Source organism: Petaurus breviceps, unplaced genomic scaffold, assembly GCF_028583685.1.
Source record: "Petaurus breviceps papuanus isolate PSGF00001 unplaced genomic scaffold, PetGlider_PUasm1.0 91133, whole genome shotgun sequence".
NCBI classification, from domain to species: domain Eukaryota; kingdom Metazoa; phylum Chordata; class Mammalia; order Diprotodontia; family Petauridae; genus Petaurus; species Petaurus breviceps.
The window spans coordinates 75,218,547-75,235,809 of record NW_027187419.1 but is presented as its reverse complement, the minus strand read 5'-3'; the positions used below and the strand labels follow the sequence as shown (position 1 = coordinate 75,235,809).

At 38.6% G+C, this 17,263-nt stretch overlaps 1 protein-coding gene across 1 annotated transcript in view; it reads left to right on the top strand.

The window, feature by feature from the left end:
- The window catches only part of NEB (nebulin), a 231,362-nt gene that overhangs the window by 21,391 nt on the left and 192,708 nt on the right, over positions 1–17,263 (top strand). The window contains 9 exon segments of the mRNA XM_069080869.1: positions 2,214–2,318; positions 8,013–8,117; positions 8,654–8,761; positions 11,061–11,177; positions 14,447–14,548; positions 14,638–14,745; positions 14,825–14,929; positions 15,326–15,424; positions 16,572–16,676. Of these exon segments, the coding sequence (XP_068936970.1) occupies positions 2,214–2,318; positions 8,013–8,117; positions 8,654–8,761; positions 11,061–11,177; positions 14,447–14,548; positions 14,638–14,745; positions 14,825–14,929; positions 15,326–15,424; positions 16,572–16,676 (954 nt within the window).

Sequence of the window (17,263 nt, the reverse complement as noted above, 5' to 3'; positions counted from 1 at the left end):
CCAATCTGAGGTGTGCAGAGCAGGTTTCTTTACCATTAGTCCTGTCAGGAGTAGAATCTTTTGAAAGTTAATGCATTAATTTTTTTAAAATGCTAACAGTCTCAATTGTTCTAAAAAATATCCTATAAAATGATAGCTTTCTTATGTCTGGTGATTCTCTAGGATCCTTGTAATCCTTTTCTATCATACTTGTGCTAATTATTCTCTACTTTGCTCAAGCATACTTAGATATTTTTTCTTCCTAAGTATCTTACCTAGCTCTAAAATGATCTTAGATAAATTCAACTGACTGGTTGTTTTTTTTAAGTCTACAAATATCTTCAAAAGTATTAATAAATACATTCTCTATCCCATATTCTGAGGTACAAATCTGGCCCAGATTGGTCCCAGTGCTTCTACCTTTTCCTGGTGGTTAATTACCAGCTTGAGGAAGTATGTTCCTACTTTAAATCATCCAATACTTGGTACCAGTCAGTGTAACACAATAATGCTGACCATTATGAAAAAAAGCAAACCTATGCCCAGGACTGACCCTTGTAGATCCATATCAAACAAGACTCCCTTGCCTCTCTTCTAGAATTTCAACTCATCAACACACGTTTGTTGAGTGCCTACTAGGCATTACACAGTGTGCTAAGGGATTCTGAGGACCACAAAATAATTATAAAGAATTTGCTAAATACTTGGACAGACAAAATGGTCAATAAAACCATAATGGAACCAGAAGGTGCTAAAGTGTAAAGTGTATTGACCAAGATACAATAAGGATTTTTTTAAAGTGAAAAGTAATCAAAGGAAGCAGAGAACGAATTGTCAGAGAGGTAGAGCCATGGAAACCACAGAAGACATTTTTAAGATGATTCAATCTCTAGGTGGCATAACTTACTATTCCAGAAAATGGAGATTTTAAAGATGAAATTCTTTAAATCAATGCTATGAAACAAGATTGCCAAATTATTTGATGTTTCTTAGGCAATGGTAAGTTGTAGTCACAAAATATAATAATAAATTCTATCTTCTCTCACCCCATTCCTGAAGTATTTGAGAATTAGGCTACTTGTATTTTACTGCAGACGAAGTTTACAAAAAGTATCTTATTACTTAAATGCCTATTAATACCACAGCATGGACTTCTACAATCATTGGACCTGGAACCCAAGGCAAATTCTTATTCATAGCATGTATCATGTAGACTTTAAAACTGGGAATCCTATTCCAGAAGCTCTGTCCCTTGAATGTACTTTCTGTAAATCCTCTTATCCTGCTTGTCCCGTTGTCCTCATTCTGCTTTTAATTACACTTTTCTAGTACTTGAGAGCCATTGAGCTCATTAGGTATGGCATTCTAGAACTAGAGAGAATTCTAAACAAGATCACATCGAATTATCCAGACCCTAATCTCCAAAAAATTAATTTTTATCAGATTGTCAGACCACTTATCCAGAGATCTAAAGTCATTTCATATCTCTCTTTTTCAGCTCCACTCCCACCCCTAATTCATGTTCTGGTCTAAGAGACTGTTAAACGAAACACCAAAATAGTTTGTGTTCAGAGCTAAGAAGAAACTTACATGGCTTAAAGAAATTAGGTAGTGAGAACCAAATAAATTAAGCATGAAAGTCTGTCTTCAATGTTTATTCCTTCCTTCCTTCCCTTCCCTCCTTCTTTCTCTACTTTCCACCCTCCCTCCATTCCTTTTTATTTCCTTTGTTCCTTCACTCCTTCCTTCCCTCCTTCCTTCCTTCCTTTTCTTCCTTCCTTTCTTTGTTTCTTTCTTCCTTCCTTTCCTTTCTCTCTTCTCTCTTTCCTTGCTTCCTCATTTCCTTCCTTTCTTCCTTCTTTCCTTCCTTCCTTTTCATGAGTCCCTATGGAGGTTCCATAGGGATAGTAGAGCAGGCATCACAAGAACAAGAAGGCCATGGGCTTGTAGATGGAAGCAGGATCTTTTTAAGTATCACTTTTATCTCAATTTTGGAATCCTCAGAACATATAGAAGCACATGTGCATTTTTTTTTCACTTCAAAGTAGTTTCCAGATGTGGTTTTTAATCTCATCAGACACAGATTCAGGGATTCTATTCATCCAGGTGGCAAACCGAATGGGGCAAAAGTACAAAGCCTTTTAAAATCCTATCCACATGAGTGTGGTAACAGGAGAATGTTCTCTGGCTCGTTAACACTAAATTGTTCTCATTTGTGTCTTTTATGATGTTAGGTTGTCTACAAAAAAGGACAGGCAGAACGGAATTCTCAGTTTACTTCACTGGCAGATCCGCCAGATGTAGAATTTGCCAAGAAAGTGAACAGACAGCTGAGCAAGGTAAGCACTCAGGGTTGGCACATGGGCTTCAGTGAGAAAGTTATGAGATCTAGAGCTATGAGTGCATTGTGCCATTTGGAGACCCCTGGCTCTCCTACTGGAATCTCTTTCTTCCCTCTCCCAAGTTGTTTGCATTGCTCAACCAAACAAATAAACCCCGTGGTGGAGCATAAAGAGCACTGACTCTGAAATCAGAAGCCTTGGCTTCGAATCCTGCTTCTCTTGCTTCTTCCCCATGTGACCTTGGGCAAGTTATCACAGCCTCCCTGGGCCTCAGTTTCCTCATCTGTAAAATGAGGGGGTTGGGATCAGAGGATCTCTAAGGTCTCCTCCAGTTCTAGATCTATGATTCTGTGACCCCATGAGTACAAAAGTTTTTTGTGAGACCTTAGAACTGTCTCAGCACACCAGTAGAAGGAATATATAAAGCTATAGAGTAAGACAAGTGATAACAAAGCCTCATAGCTCTAGCTTTGCTACTTCCCCATGACTGTTAGCTCTGCTACTGCCTATCTGTGTGACCTTGGGCCAGTCCCTTGGCTTGGACTACATGACCTCTTCCAACTCTCAATCTTCATCTTGTGAATTTATCTTTAATAACTTATTCAAGTGACTAAAAACATACTCTAATAATTAACCAACAAAAACAAAATGGCACTGATTTTGAAAAAGCAAGCGACAAGGTGTGCTTGTTCCTATGACTCAGCATGCTACATTTATGTAACAGGCTGTTTTAAAACAAATGTGTTTGTTGACTTGAGCTATGATTTTATTGGTATAGGGAACTCCCCCTACCAGTGCAGATTGCTCTGGTAACTCTGGTTAACTCTGGTTACTGCTCTGGTAACTGGTTACTGGTAACTGGTAACTCTGGTTAACTCTGGTTACTGCTCTGCTCTGGTAACTCTGGTACTGCTCTGTAACTATTAGATTTCTAGAATTGCCATTGGACACTGAGAAGTTACTTAGGAATAGTCCAGGGTCCCACAGCCAGCATGTGTCAGAAGGGGGACAAACTTAGATTTACCAGACTCAAAGGTCAGCTCTTTATCTACTATACTACATTGCTTCTTGGACGGGATTATATTGATATTTGATTGTTTCCCTTCCGAAATGAGAGGTTTAATAAACCAGCTAGTAAAGAACTTAAAAGCCTATGACTAAGGGGGCTCCTGGGTTATTCAGAAAGTGGAGTTGGAATGCTTGAAATATCAGACAGAGAAGATGCATAACTCCAAAGTCTCTTGTTGTTCCCATTCCAATGTGCTCCAGTGAGAAAGGGGAACACCCAAATGTGTGTGGTTTCTGGTTCTCAGTTCAAAGACTGGCCAGGCTTGGGGGAAATGTTTAAAAAATAAAAAATGCCAGGGGCTTTTTCTCAAATAGGCGGCAGTGGATTCTATGACCTTTGAGGGCACTGACAAACAAGCCTTCTCTGTCTATATTTAGGGCAGTAAACTAGTCCTGTGGTATGTAGGGTTTGAGATGGAATGTACAAAGACAGATGTTAGGCTAATGAATAGGCTTGTGCTAGGGTTCTATTTTAAATAAAGTGCCACAGGCAGCCTCTTCTTAGGGTACTCCCCATGAGCACTTCACCTCATTCCGTGTGGTGGTGATACTCTGCCAGATTGGCATTCTGCTTGAGTCTAGTGAAAACTTCTAGATTTCTCTGTCAGTTTAGTGGTTTTAGGGAAAGCATTTCTTTGGGGCAAAAGGAAATTGTATTATGCAGTAGGAAAAGAATAATTTTGGAGGCAGAGGACCTGGGTTCAATTAGTTATGGCTGATGCTGACTGCCTGTGTGACTTTTTCTAATTTCCAAATCTGTAAAATGAAAGGGTCATTTAGATGCCCTTTAGGCCCCCTATTAGCTTTCAATATGCAACTGTACAAAAAGGATAGAAAGAAAATAAATAATGGACAATATAGATTACACAATTCCATTTATCTGCTTTTTGCAATCCCAGATTTTCCTGATCACAGACATGGGGTGTTTTGGATGCAGGCTCTAATAAATTTAGAAAAGCTCACTATTATGGACACCACTCAGCCAAAACTTGAGAGAATTATTTACTATTAAAAAGTGATTACTGAGAACAATGATAACATACATGGATTGTAAGAGGAAGCTATTTAAGAATAGATGCTTAAGAACAACCAGGAGTACTCATTTATACACAATTCCATTCCTTTCATTCATTCTTTTAAGCAGTTCCTCTAGAGTAGCGATATCAAGCTCGCAGTGATGGCTGCCTGTTCTAGGACTCCAGATTAAAATGTAATTAGGAAATATTTAATAAGATAAATAAAAATACAAGACAACAATGATCATGTTAATTTGTAGTTTTCTAAGTCAATATGCAGCCTGCAGAGATCCATTTCTATTTGAGTTTGACAAAGTTGCTCTTACAGGGCCAAGCAGTCTTTCACCTTCTTAGTGTTTGTATTGCCTTCACCTAAAAGTAATGAAGTGCATGTCTTTAAAAGAATTCTGCAACTCAGCCTTGTCACAAAGGCAGACTTATCACTTTGGGCTGCATGAGTGGGTTCCTACAGGACTTGGAATTTTGTAAGCACGCAGATGTCAGTAAATACAGAAGGTGACTCTGAAGGAGAACTTTCAACTCTCCTATGGCATTTGTCAGAGGCTTCATTATCAGTCCTGCTTACCTTACAGATTTACACATCCACTATGCTGTAGTGCATTAAAAAAACAAACCCAAACTGATACCATTTAGAACAACATAATAATGACCAATAAGAACTTTAGATCCTGTGTTCCCCAAGAACATTAAAGTGACTAGGAAATCTCGAGGTAGGTTTTTCCCAAATTCAAGCATAAAATCAAAACCAATAGAGGAACAGAACCATGTGAAAAAAATTGAAGTGTTCAGGGGAAGTATTACAAGAAAAGTGGGCAGGGATGCATGTGGTTGTGAGGATGCCAATGGTAACAAATCAGCAAATGAGAGAGGGTTAGAGCTTTAAGAGATGATGAATATATGAGACTCTTCACCTTTGTCTTGGGGTCCTCTAACTCACCTACGTTTGACTTAGTGTGAAGTACAGTGGAAAGACTGCTAGCTGGGGAGAGCTTGGGTGGTGGTGTCAAAGCAAGGAGAATCATAGGACCTGTGTGACCTCGAGCAAATAACTCGACTGCTTCAATTTCCATTTTTTGGGGGGGGGAAGGGTGGGCTTTGAGGCAATTGGGTTAAGTCACACAAATAATAAGTGTTAAGTGTTTGAGGCCAGATTTGAACTCAGGTCCTCCTGACTCTAGGGCCGGGGCTCTATTCACTGTGCCACCTAGCTGCCCCAGTTTTCCTCATTTTTAAAATGAGAGAATTGGACAAGTCGGCTCCTGTGGAAGTTCTCCTGGGGTCTTTTCAATTCTAGGTCTATGATCCTAATAATTCTTTAGTGTAAAGGATTCCTTTTGAGGAGACTCTCTCCACTGATGCAGGTCAGTAACTCCTCAGCAATTATAATCTTAGACAATTGCCTAAGGTCACTGAGAATTAAATAAATTGCCCTCAGTTTACATGTGTACTTTAACCCAAATATTCCTTACTTCAAGGACAGCCCTTTATCCAATACTACTGTGGGATGTCTGCACATGTATAGTATTAACTTGATTCTGTATAGATACCTTCTGTATAATAGATATAGCAATGAAGAAAGGTAATATGGTGGAGTGAAGAGGTGAAGGCAGGAAGACCTGGGTCCCAGTCACTTGTCTGACACCCTACTGCTTTGGCGCTTCGTAAATCATTTAACCCCTTGGTGCTTTATTAGTTGTAGAGAAGACAACCTGTCCTAGTAAAGGGAGTTTTATCATTGGAAGTTCCATCTACTAATGAATTCACAGGACTAGTCTCTATTCTTATTCTTATTCCTATTCCTATTCTATCCCTGTTATATATCTATTGGCTTCTTCATAGACATACAGCATAGGCTAGACATTCATGGTTATAAGGATGTGAGAATTAACCATCAACTCAGTGCCTGTTGATATTCTTTCTGTCTCTCTGTGTTTGTTTCTACTCAATTTCAAGGTCACACATATAAAAGAGTAAGCATAAAGACAGGTGCCTTCTGGGGCCCAGAGTAAAAGGCATTTCAGAGAGAGCTTGTTATATAGTAGTTAGGCAGTGAGCCAATTAAACTATGGAGGATCCTTTTTAAGTGTAGAATTAGGAAGATGCTTTGGTTGGAGGACAAGGTTTGGGTGATTCAAGACTAGTGTTAGGCATACTCTGTGCAATGCCAATATGAATTGGGACCCCTCCCACCCACTCATGGGAAGGTGACTTTTACATAATGGAACGCTGAGGGATCTGAATGTTCGAATATTCTACTACTCACAGGAAAAGGAGAAATAGGAACAAGATAGAAATAGATTAACTAACTGGCAGTCACATTGCCTCCCACTTGGCAACTACATTAAGACCTCAACTGCACATAGAGAAGATTTTTTAAAAAGTCATATGTATTCACTTTGAAGAGAAGATCTATTTGGAAAGCATTGTCTCTCTCTATATGTATGCATGTGTTTATATACACATGTGTGTATCATAACCTTGGTACATTAAAATGTTCATTTTATTTACTTTTAAGCTTCCTGAGGGAAAGATGGGCCAATAAACTGGGGCTTTATTTCCAAGTCTTCTCTGGGCAAAGACAGAGGATTGAAGGAAGCTTTTCACACATAAAAGCTGTCATTTCCTCACTGGGCTTTCTCTTCTTCATCAATGTTTTATAGATCTGGCAGGGACTTTGCCACTTTTAATGTGTGTTAGTTGCCTGGGTTGAGACATATTGGCTAGAGCGGTGGAGGGGTTTCTAACAACAATCTACTGTGGTGCCACAGACACACTATTTAGTTTGTTCCAAGTTAAAAGAGGGCAGTGAAACCTCTCTTCCCCTTTCCTCTCAAGGGATGGTAAATATGGGAGAGGTTGTGCTTGTACAAACACCTTCAGATCCACAGATTTTATTAGTGTGGTGCCAGGGTTGTTGGTTTTTTTGGGGGGGGCGGAGAGTAGAGCACATTTTGCAGAAGTCAGGTTATCTTTGTATCTATGTGAGAGAGCTGTGGGTGACTCCACATTAGGAACTAACTTTGGTTCCAGGGCACCCAGGACCATCCCAGAGCCAAGGAGGTTGGACTGAGATGATCTTTAGGGTTCCTTCCAGGTCCTATCCCAGAGATAACAGTAGAGACTAGAACAGTCCTTAGAGTATAGATACTGCCTACCCCAGATCTCTCTCAGGAAGCTTAATTGATATTTAAAGGAGACCTGGACGATTTAAACTTTAAACCAGTTTCTCTGTCTCTCTTCTATTGTTAGACCCAGTCTCTTGGCACCATTAGTCACATTAGATTTGTTTAAGATCTGTGAAAGGAGTATTTACATCAGCATGTAAATTTATTTTTTTGTAGAAAATATTTTCCCCCAATTACATGGAAAAAAATTTTAAACATTCGCTGTTGTTTTTTTTTAAGTTCTGGGTTCCAAATTCTATCCCACTCCCTGAGATGCTAAGCAATCTGATATAGGTTATGCATGTACAACCATGTAAAACATTTCTGTATTAGTCATTTTTACTTATTTTATTTAAAATTTTATTTGTTACATTTTATATTTCATTGCTTGCCTTATTTTTTCTTTTCTTTTTTTATCTTAGAACAAATACCGGGAAGACTATGACAATAAAGTCAAAGGCAAGTGGAGTGAGACTCCTTGCTTTGAAATTGCAAATGCAAGAATGAATGCTGACAATATAAGCACAGTAAGTAAGGGCATGACCCCCCAATTGGCTTTAGTCTGAAGTTTCCTTTTTCCTGCCTTTATTAATATACACTGCAGGGGTAAGAAGCCTTCTAGGCCAACTCCTTCCCCTCCTCTCCAAGAAAAGTGACTAAAGATGCTTGTGAAAAGAGATGCCATAAATTCCCTTAGAAGGCACTGTCAATATAAACCTTCTACTGGGGAATTTCAGCCTCATCTAATTTGTTCTTGCTTGAATTTCCTTTTCCATAAAGACTACTCTAAATCTTAAGTATGTGATCTCAGGGTTTCAGGTTAGTTGTTTTTTTTCCAGATGGATAATCTTTCCCACATTACCTTATTTTCATCATTAACAAGAAGTTTATTTCAGTGGTACCATATTCCAGTAGCAATCTGACCAGTCTAAGCTAAGGGCGAGGGCGTTACCTTATGGTAACTTGTCCATGTTCCTTTGTATTGCCATGATTGCCTTTATACCTGACACCAACGTGGCTTGTTCCCCATGCCAGTCTAATAATATTGTTTAATATCTTACAGAGAAAATACCAGGAAGACTTCGAGAACCTCAAAGACCAAATTTACTTTATGCAGACAGAAACTCCAGAATACAAAGTTAATAAACAAGCTGGAATTGCTGCTAGTAAGGTATGTGCCTTTGGTGATGTTTGTTACTGGCCTTTTGGACCATGTTTTTATGTGCTACTTCTGACCTTGAATGCAGAAAAGCATTAATCCCAGAAGGGTTAGCTAGCTGGCACAGTGGATAGAGCACTGGGCCTGAAATCAGGAAGACCTGAGTATAAATCCAGCCTTAGACACTTACTAGCTGTGTAACCCTGGACAAGTCATTTAACCCTGTTTGTTTCAGTTTCCTCATCTGGAAAACAAGCTGGAGAAAATGGCAATCTACTCCAGCATCTTTGCCAAGAAAATTCCAATTGGAGTTACAAAGAGACAGCCACGACTAAAAACAACTAAGCAACAAAGTATAACAATTTCATTGGATAAGGTTTCAGGAAGTGTCACTGTTTTGATCATTCCTACTTTAGCTTTACAAGGTATCATCTGTTAAAGGGTCTAAATGCCACCGTGCAGTGAGCCCTAGTCAATACCAAAGAACTTATTTGAAGACTCTTAGGTCTCTGGAGATTCGAGGAACAGGTAGATGGATCTATAACATTTTGGTACATGGGCTTAAGGATGTGCTAGAGACAGCTCCTACATCTCTTGAAAGCTGATTACTAAATTTTCAGTGTGTGCGTTTATAGCTCAGAAATTAGTTAGGGGCGGCCAGGTAGCACAGTGAGTAAGAGCACTGGCCCCAGTGTCAGGATGACCTGGGGATTGAATCCGGGCTCAGATACTTAGCACCACGCCCAGAAATAACTGGCTGTGTAACCTTGAGTAAGTTACTTAACCCCAATTGCTTAAAAAAAAAAAAGAAATTAGTTAATGCCATAGATCAGGGCTTGATTTATTGTTTTGATGATGGTATAGGCTTATAGTGATGAAAAAAAAGTAATGCAGATTCACCCACCCCCAGCCAGTTGTTAAACCTTTACCTTCACACCCCTGCTTGGTTGCCTTTTCTGAAGATCAGATTCTTAAACTGTGACTCCTTGAAATGGTTTTGTAGATAATATGGTCAGTACTATAAATATATAGTATAAAAATCTAATGTATGTCTCCAATCAAGGAATAGTATTCTGTGATTTCTTAAGATAAACTTGGGGCGGGGTCCCAAATGATTTTTAGGCATATTACTGTCCGCTTTCCCAGAACTTCAGCATAACGATTAAGCTAGCAGATGTTTCTGGTGCTTCCTGAGGTTATTAGTAAATTGTCCTGTGGTCTCTAAACCTGTCACTGTCCTAAGCATGTCCTTTGGCCTGAATGATATTAGTGAGAGTCATATAAATGGAACTAGACTGTGAATCAAGGTCAGGACAAGTGTATCCATTGTGGGCACAGTAGAAAAGGCCCTCTGCTGTCTCCACCAATTGTAAGGAGAAGAAAAGGCTGGCAAAAGGTGTATTGTGACTGTCAAGTCAATAGGCACTTATTATATACTCACTATGTGCCAGACACTGAACTAAGTACTGGGATACATATACTAACAAAAAGAAAGCTAGTCCTTGACCTCAAAGGGCTTACTTTCTAAAGGATGAAGACAATAACAAAAAGGAACTGAAAAGCAGGGGGAGAGGAGCCAGAGGAGAGTCAGAAAGAGAGCTGACAGAAATGAAGGATGCCTCTCCTGGGCCTTCATCTAAATGAAAGTTCTGGAAGACATCATCAGCGGCAGAAAGGAGGCATAGGAGAATAGGGATGGTTGTTCCAGAGGGAAAAGGCCACAGAGAATAAGGGAACTTCTGGGGCGAGGAGGCAGCTGAAGCATCATGTACAACTATCACCACCTCAGATCTCCTCAGATACACCAAGAGGATCCTAAGACAGCAGTGATTGTCCAAGGATCCACACACATCCTTGGGCAGTCACTGCTGTCTTAGGGTCCTCTTTACAAGTGGGAAGTGGAGTAGAGAAAGCTATAAGGGTCCTTTCCATACCCTCACAGAATATGTTGGCAGTATGGCAAATGGGTATCAATATCTGGGTGCAGGGTCCCAGTATCTAGATCTAAAACTGGAAGGCACCTCAGGGGGCATCTCATTGGCTGAAGTAACCAAGGCCTAGAAAAGTTAAATGGCTTGATCAGAGTTACATGAATATTAAACCACAGAGGCAGGATCTGAACCCAGGTCCTCTGATTCCAAAGGAAGTACTCTTTTTATTGTGAGAAGAGGTACATAGGATGTAGCCTTTGTGCATAATTATTGATATTTCATATTTATGGAATGCTGAGCACCCCATGTGCCAACAGTATAATAGAGATCTTGGAATATAAAACTAACAGATACTTTCTCATTTCCTTTCACTCCTCCAGGTAAAATATAAAGAAGATTATGAAAAGAATAAAGCTACGGCTGATTATAATGTGCTTCCTGCTACAGAGAATCCGCTCCTTAGACAGCTGAAGGCTGCAGGAAATGTCCTAAGTGATGTAAGTATTTTTAAACCCTAGCGATAAAATTATAATCATAATAACAACAACAGCAATACTTATAGCAAACATTTATGTAGATCTTTAAGGCTTGCAAAGAACTTGACATATGTTATCTCATTAGAACTTCTCAGCAAACCTGCAAGTCAGGGATTACAGGTATTATACCCATTTTACAGATGAGGGAACTGAGGTTCAGAGAGGTCAAATGACAAATAAGTGTCCAAGGAAAGATTCGAGGCCTGGTTTTCTTGACTTTCATTCAGTACCACAAAAATTTCTGCCAATTTTTTTCTAAAATTCCTTAGGTTTATAACAGCTCCTTTAAGCAATATAGATTTCTTAATGTGTTTCTTAGTCCTTTAATAGCAGCTAGTCAATTGAATGTAAGGAAATCAGCTACAGGCCTGGAGTGCTTCTGCCTTGGATGCAGGCAAGCAGCATTGGCAAGCATCTTTCTGCTCTCTTGCTAGGAGGAGCAGAGTTGTGTTTATAAATTGCTGGGAGGGGAGAAAAGAGTGACTAAGCCCTTCCAGATGCCCAGTCTTTCCCTCCCCAAATCTTCTACCCAAGGGATGTAAGAGAAAAGATCCATGGTTTAGGAATGAACGAAAAAGTATTAAGCACGTACTATGTACCAGATACAACCTCTGGTTCTAACCAATTAACAAGCACTTTTAAAGTTCCTATTTTTGTGCCAATCACATTGATATGTGCTGAGGATACAAAGACAAAAATGAAGTAGTCTCTTCCTTTAAGGAGGTTACATTCTAATATCCGCGAAGTCCAAACAACAGTGGAAGAAATTAAAATTCCAGCCTCCTCAGTCCAAAATTTCAGAAAGAACTCTCTAACCCTGTAACTGCAAAATAAACAAATGTGTATATTTCATTTAGATCAAAAGAAACATATCTTTCTAAAGCTTACACCTGCAAAACTGTCTTCACTGAACCATTTTATATATAAGGATCCTTCTTGGGAACTATTATTGTCCAGTAATGGAACACAAAAGACGATTCCCTAAGACTTCACAGAAATTTTAAATTTTTTTATGAATAGTTATGGAGATTTATAAGCCACTGGATTTTAAATGCCTGAACTTAAGGAAGGAAAAGAATCCTGCCATTAAAAACAAGTCTACACTAGAACAGCTAGAGCCATTGCTCCATTGTGGGACATTCCAGATGGAATCATCCCAACCTCCCCCTCCCCAGTTAGTAACAAGTTATTTTGAGAATTGGACTAGGTGATCCCTGATATTCCTTACATCTCTAAATCAATCAGGTAACACGAATTTGTTAAATATTTACTATGCATGGACATTTTTAAGCACTGAGGATACAAAGCAAGTCCCTTGCCCTCCAGGACAGGGTGGTGAGGTCTTTGCTTGAAGATATGCGATGGGGTATCATATGGAGCATGACTGGGTCACAGAGTAAACGGAAGGACATGAAATATTAAAAAAGATTGGAAAGATAGGAAGGGATCCGATTTTGAAGTACTTCAAATGCCTAAAAGAAGACTATACTTGATTATGGAGGTAGTAATAGGGCGTCATTAAAGTTTGTTGAGTGGAGGAGTTTACGTGACAGACCCACACTTTAGAAAAATCACTTTGACAGCAGAGACGATAGTAGATGGGGGACACACGGAAGGCAGGGAGACCATTAGAAGGCTGTTGCTGTTATTGTTGCTGGTCGTTCCTTTTTGAAGAGGATCGAAGACATTAGGATATTGTAATAGACAAGGTGAGAGGAGATGAGGGCCTCAATTAGGGTGGCTAATTTATTTAACTTATTTAAATACTTAGCTTTATATATGAATATTGTCATTTTATATTTTCTAAAGTTTTCATTGTGGATGATGGCTATGCACACATACGTGCATATACACACATAAACACATAGACATATGTGTACATGTTGGGGTTATATAAATATATGCATGTGTATATGTGTATGTTTGTATGCATACATATATTAACACACATACACATCTACACATATATATTTATATGAATGAATGGTTAGCTTCTCTCCATTCCACGGCCAGAGAACACCCTTAAGTCTGGTCAGAAAAGTCACAAGAAGGATTAGGCAAGAGAATTGGAAGGATTGCAGCAAACCTGTCACCTCTCTTGGAAAAGCAACTCTAAGTGTGTGTCCTAATGGTGGTGATAAGTTCTTAGTATCTTCTTCCCGAAGAAAGGCTGTTAGATTGTTATTAGAGATATATAAAAGCCATGCTCAAAAATCTCATTTTGCTTTCACTGACCAGGACACCCTTGCAAATCAGGAGCAAACTTTATACTAAATGTCATTTTTTTAACTTCTAAATTTTAAGAATAAAAGCATAAACCTATCGATTAACAAAATTGTAATGTCAGAAATTGCCAGCAATAAAACCAGTGACTCTTCATGTTATCGTTATGGCTAAAGATGATCCTCAGGTTAATGTTCCAATAGATAAGAATTATTAACAAATTCACAACCTGTAGCCGTTTAGGCTACCTTTATTAGCTGTTTACTCAACATACATTCTAAGCCTACGTCATTGGTGTGGAATGAAAAACGAGGGAAATTCCAGCTTGCCCATGAAATGCAGGATAGCCTTCACTTTAAGTAGTAAAGGCAGAAATTCTCATTCCTATGTTAGTTAGTATAAGAGTATAAGTATAAATAAATGCATAATTCCTGTATATACTACTTGTTATTCCTTGCTGGGTTTTAGAACTTTATCAGCAAGATTATAACTTTAAATATTCTCTGAAATGTTGTTCCCCTGGGGACAATGAGAAGATAGAAGTATGTCTATTTCTGTTTAAATTGATAGCATTTGTAGTTTCTGCTCTTATAAATGACTACTTTCTTATGAATGTTTATTTAGAGTCACTGTTAATCATCACATTTCTAACTTGAAAGTATGAGAAGAACCTGAGTCAGTGAAAGGAAAGTAGGCCTTGAACATGGCTCATATACACCATAGCCTTTAACCATCTGTGAGTCTTGATTCTAAGGTAGAAAACTGTTTTTGAGATCTTTTTCTTTCCAAAGATTATTTTTGAGAGAGTTAGAATCATAGATTTAATGTTCATTGCTAATGACACAAAGGCTTATGATTCATAACACCCCAACTTTTGATTATAGGTTTTCAAGATAGTAGATGGAGCCCTTTTTTTAAATTTTTAAAGTGTTTGAAAAATAAGAGCTATTATAATCAAAGTGTAGGAGTGACAGAAATCTATTTTATCTGTTTTTCCCCTCTGACAGAAATTATACAAGGAAAACTATGAAAAGACAAAGGCAAAGAGTATGAATTATTGTGAGACTCCGAAATTTCAGCTTGATACAATTCTGCAAAACTTCAGTGATGTAAGTAAGCCCCACAGTGTCAGTACTTTTATGTGAACCAGAGACTCATTTCACATATATAAACAAATGAAATGTGGTTTGTCTTCCAGGCTAAATATAAAGATTCATATGTGAAGAATATTTTGGGACACTATGTAGGCAGCTATGAGGACCCATACCATTCACACTGCATGAAAGTTGCAGCTCAAAACAGTGATGTAAGTTCATGTTTGCCAATGACATGGTTTTCAGAAGCTACAGCCAGAGTTAGCCCTCATATGTGCTTTCTCCTTGCAGAAAAACTACAAAGCAGAGTATGAAGAAGACAGAGGAAAATGCTACTTCCCACAGACCATAACTCAAGAATATGAAGCAATCAAGAAATTAGACCAGTGTAAAGATGTAAGTCTGCAACACAAACACTGGAAAATTTATGATGTTGGGGGGCTGGTAGCCAAAGAAGACAAGTGATATTCCAGGATCTTCTTATGGCATCTAGTGGTCAAGATGTAGTTGACAATATTATTGTTTCCCTTCAAGTAACATAAATGGGAGGCAAGAAACTTACTTTTGAGGTAGCTATCATATTTATTCTCAAACAGATCCATAGAAATATACTCCTTGGTAGTTCTAGGTCAGTTAATAAATTCTTTTTTCTTTGATGGTCTTTGAAAGATGAAAGTTTAGCATACAAAAACTTGATTGACCAAAATTTTTTTTCTTTTGGGGTGGGGGGGAAATATTCTTTTTGCTTTTTATGTTTTTTGCAATGCATTGTAACTCCAATTTTTCTTCCAGCACACCTACAAAGTCCATCCGGATAAGACAAAATTCACCCCAGTTACTGATTCTCCTGTCCAACTGCAAGCTCAAATCAATACTAAGCAATTAAGTGATGTAAGTATCATGAAATGTTAGAAAAATCCAGCCCCTTATGACCCATTATTTTAAAATAACAACATGTAAGATCCAATAATCCAAATATTTCTAAAAATACTCATGTGGATGCTACTCATTTGGCTATATTTATATTTTCTATTATAAAAATAGTTTGTCATCATGTTCATTTTCCACATTCAAGTACTGATAAGGTAATGGGATGAAAAGCTCAATTGATCAATGAGGAGACATTGTGGTCAGCTGTGCCAGCTCTGGCATCAAAGGACCTTGGTTAGAATCCTGGCCGTGCTATTTATGTGCTTAAACTTAGAAAAGTTGTTTAAACACCCCAAGCTTCAGTTTTCTGATCTGTAAAATGGAGGGATTAGACACCTAAGGTCCTTTCCATCTCTAAATCGCTGACCCTATGAGAGGGGGAAATGATGACGCTTAGTGGCAAAGTGATCTGGCCTAGACAGCCTACAAGGGCAGCTTCATTACGTGTACTTTTCATGAATACTCAAACTGATGCAGAGCACAAAGCATTAGGTTCTGTGAGAGGGACATGAAGTTTTAAAATAAAATGATGCATTGTAAAGTGTCAAAAAGAATGTAGGTTAAAACATGTTAATGAGCTAAATCATGAGTACTGATCAAGTAGAAAGACTACTCAGACTTCTCCCATAGAACAAAGATAATAATAAGCGTACCTCACATTACATAATGCTTTGTAGCTTTCTAAATACTTTCACATACATCATCTCATTGGACTATATATGGACATGTTCTATCCATTGGCCCCAGACTCAATGGAGGCCACTTGTACTACAAGGTGTTCCACAAAGTCTAACTGCAGTTTTAAGCTTTAGTAACTTCCATTACTCGACAGTTATTAAGCCTTAAAACTGCATCAAGACTCTGCAGAAGTGGGAAAAAATGAAATTAGTCTTCGTGCTTTCTCTAATACTTTACTGTGATTATGGCCATGACATTGGTTTGTCATATTGGTCATACAATGGTATTGCCTACTCCGGGCTCTAGATCTTTCTTTTGATCTGACATTCATTGAATGCCAAAAAATTTGCTGTGTGCAATAGGAGCAATCTGTTAGTGTTATAAGACAGACTTCCTCCTGTACTAAGAGGACATTTCCCTTGTTTTTCAGCTGAATTATAAAGCAAAACATGAAAGTGAGAAGTTCAAGTGCAACATCCCGCCAGATGCCCCGAACTTTATTCAGCACAGAGTCAATGCCTATAACCTCAGTGATGTAAGTTCTCCATAAAGACTACCATAGGAGAGGGTGAGAATTTGTGATATTTTGTATTTGTTTCTAACAATGTGAAAAATTACAACAGGAGATAACACAATGATATCTCTCATATCTGGTGCCTGTGAACTAAGATCTCTTTTCCTGTTTCCACTACTAAGTTCTTAGCCAGTATAATTATTTGAATTCCCATAATAACATTGTGAATTCCCCTAAGAGAGTTTGGATTACATTTGCAAAATTATATGCTGATTTTCCCTAAAACACAAATATGTCTTTTTAAAATAACAATAATGGGGCGGCCAGGTAGCACAGTGAGTAAGAGCACCAGCTCCAGTGTCGGGATGACCTGGGATTGAATCTGGGCTCAGACACTTAGCACCCACGCAGAAACACCTGGCCATGTAACCTTGAGCAAGTTACTTAACCCAATTGCTTAGGGGAGGCCAGGTGGCTCAGTGAGTAAGAGCACTGGCCCCAGAGTTGGTATGACCTGGGATCGAATCCGGACTCAGATACTTAGCACCACACCCAGAAATAACTGGCCTTGTAACCTTGAGCAAGTTACTTAACCCCAATTGCTTAAA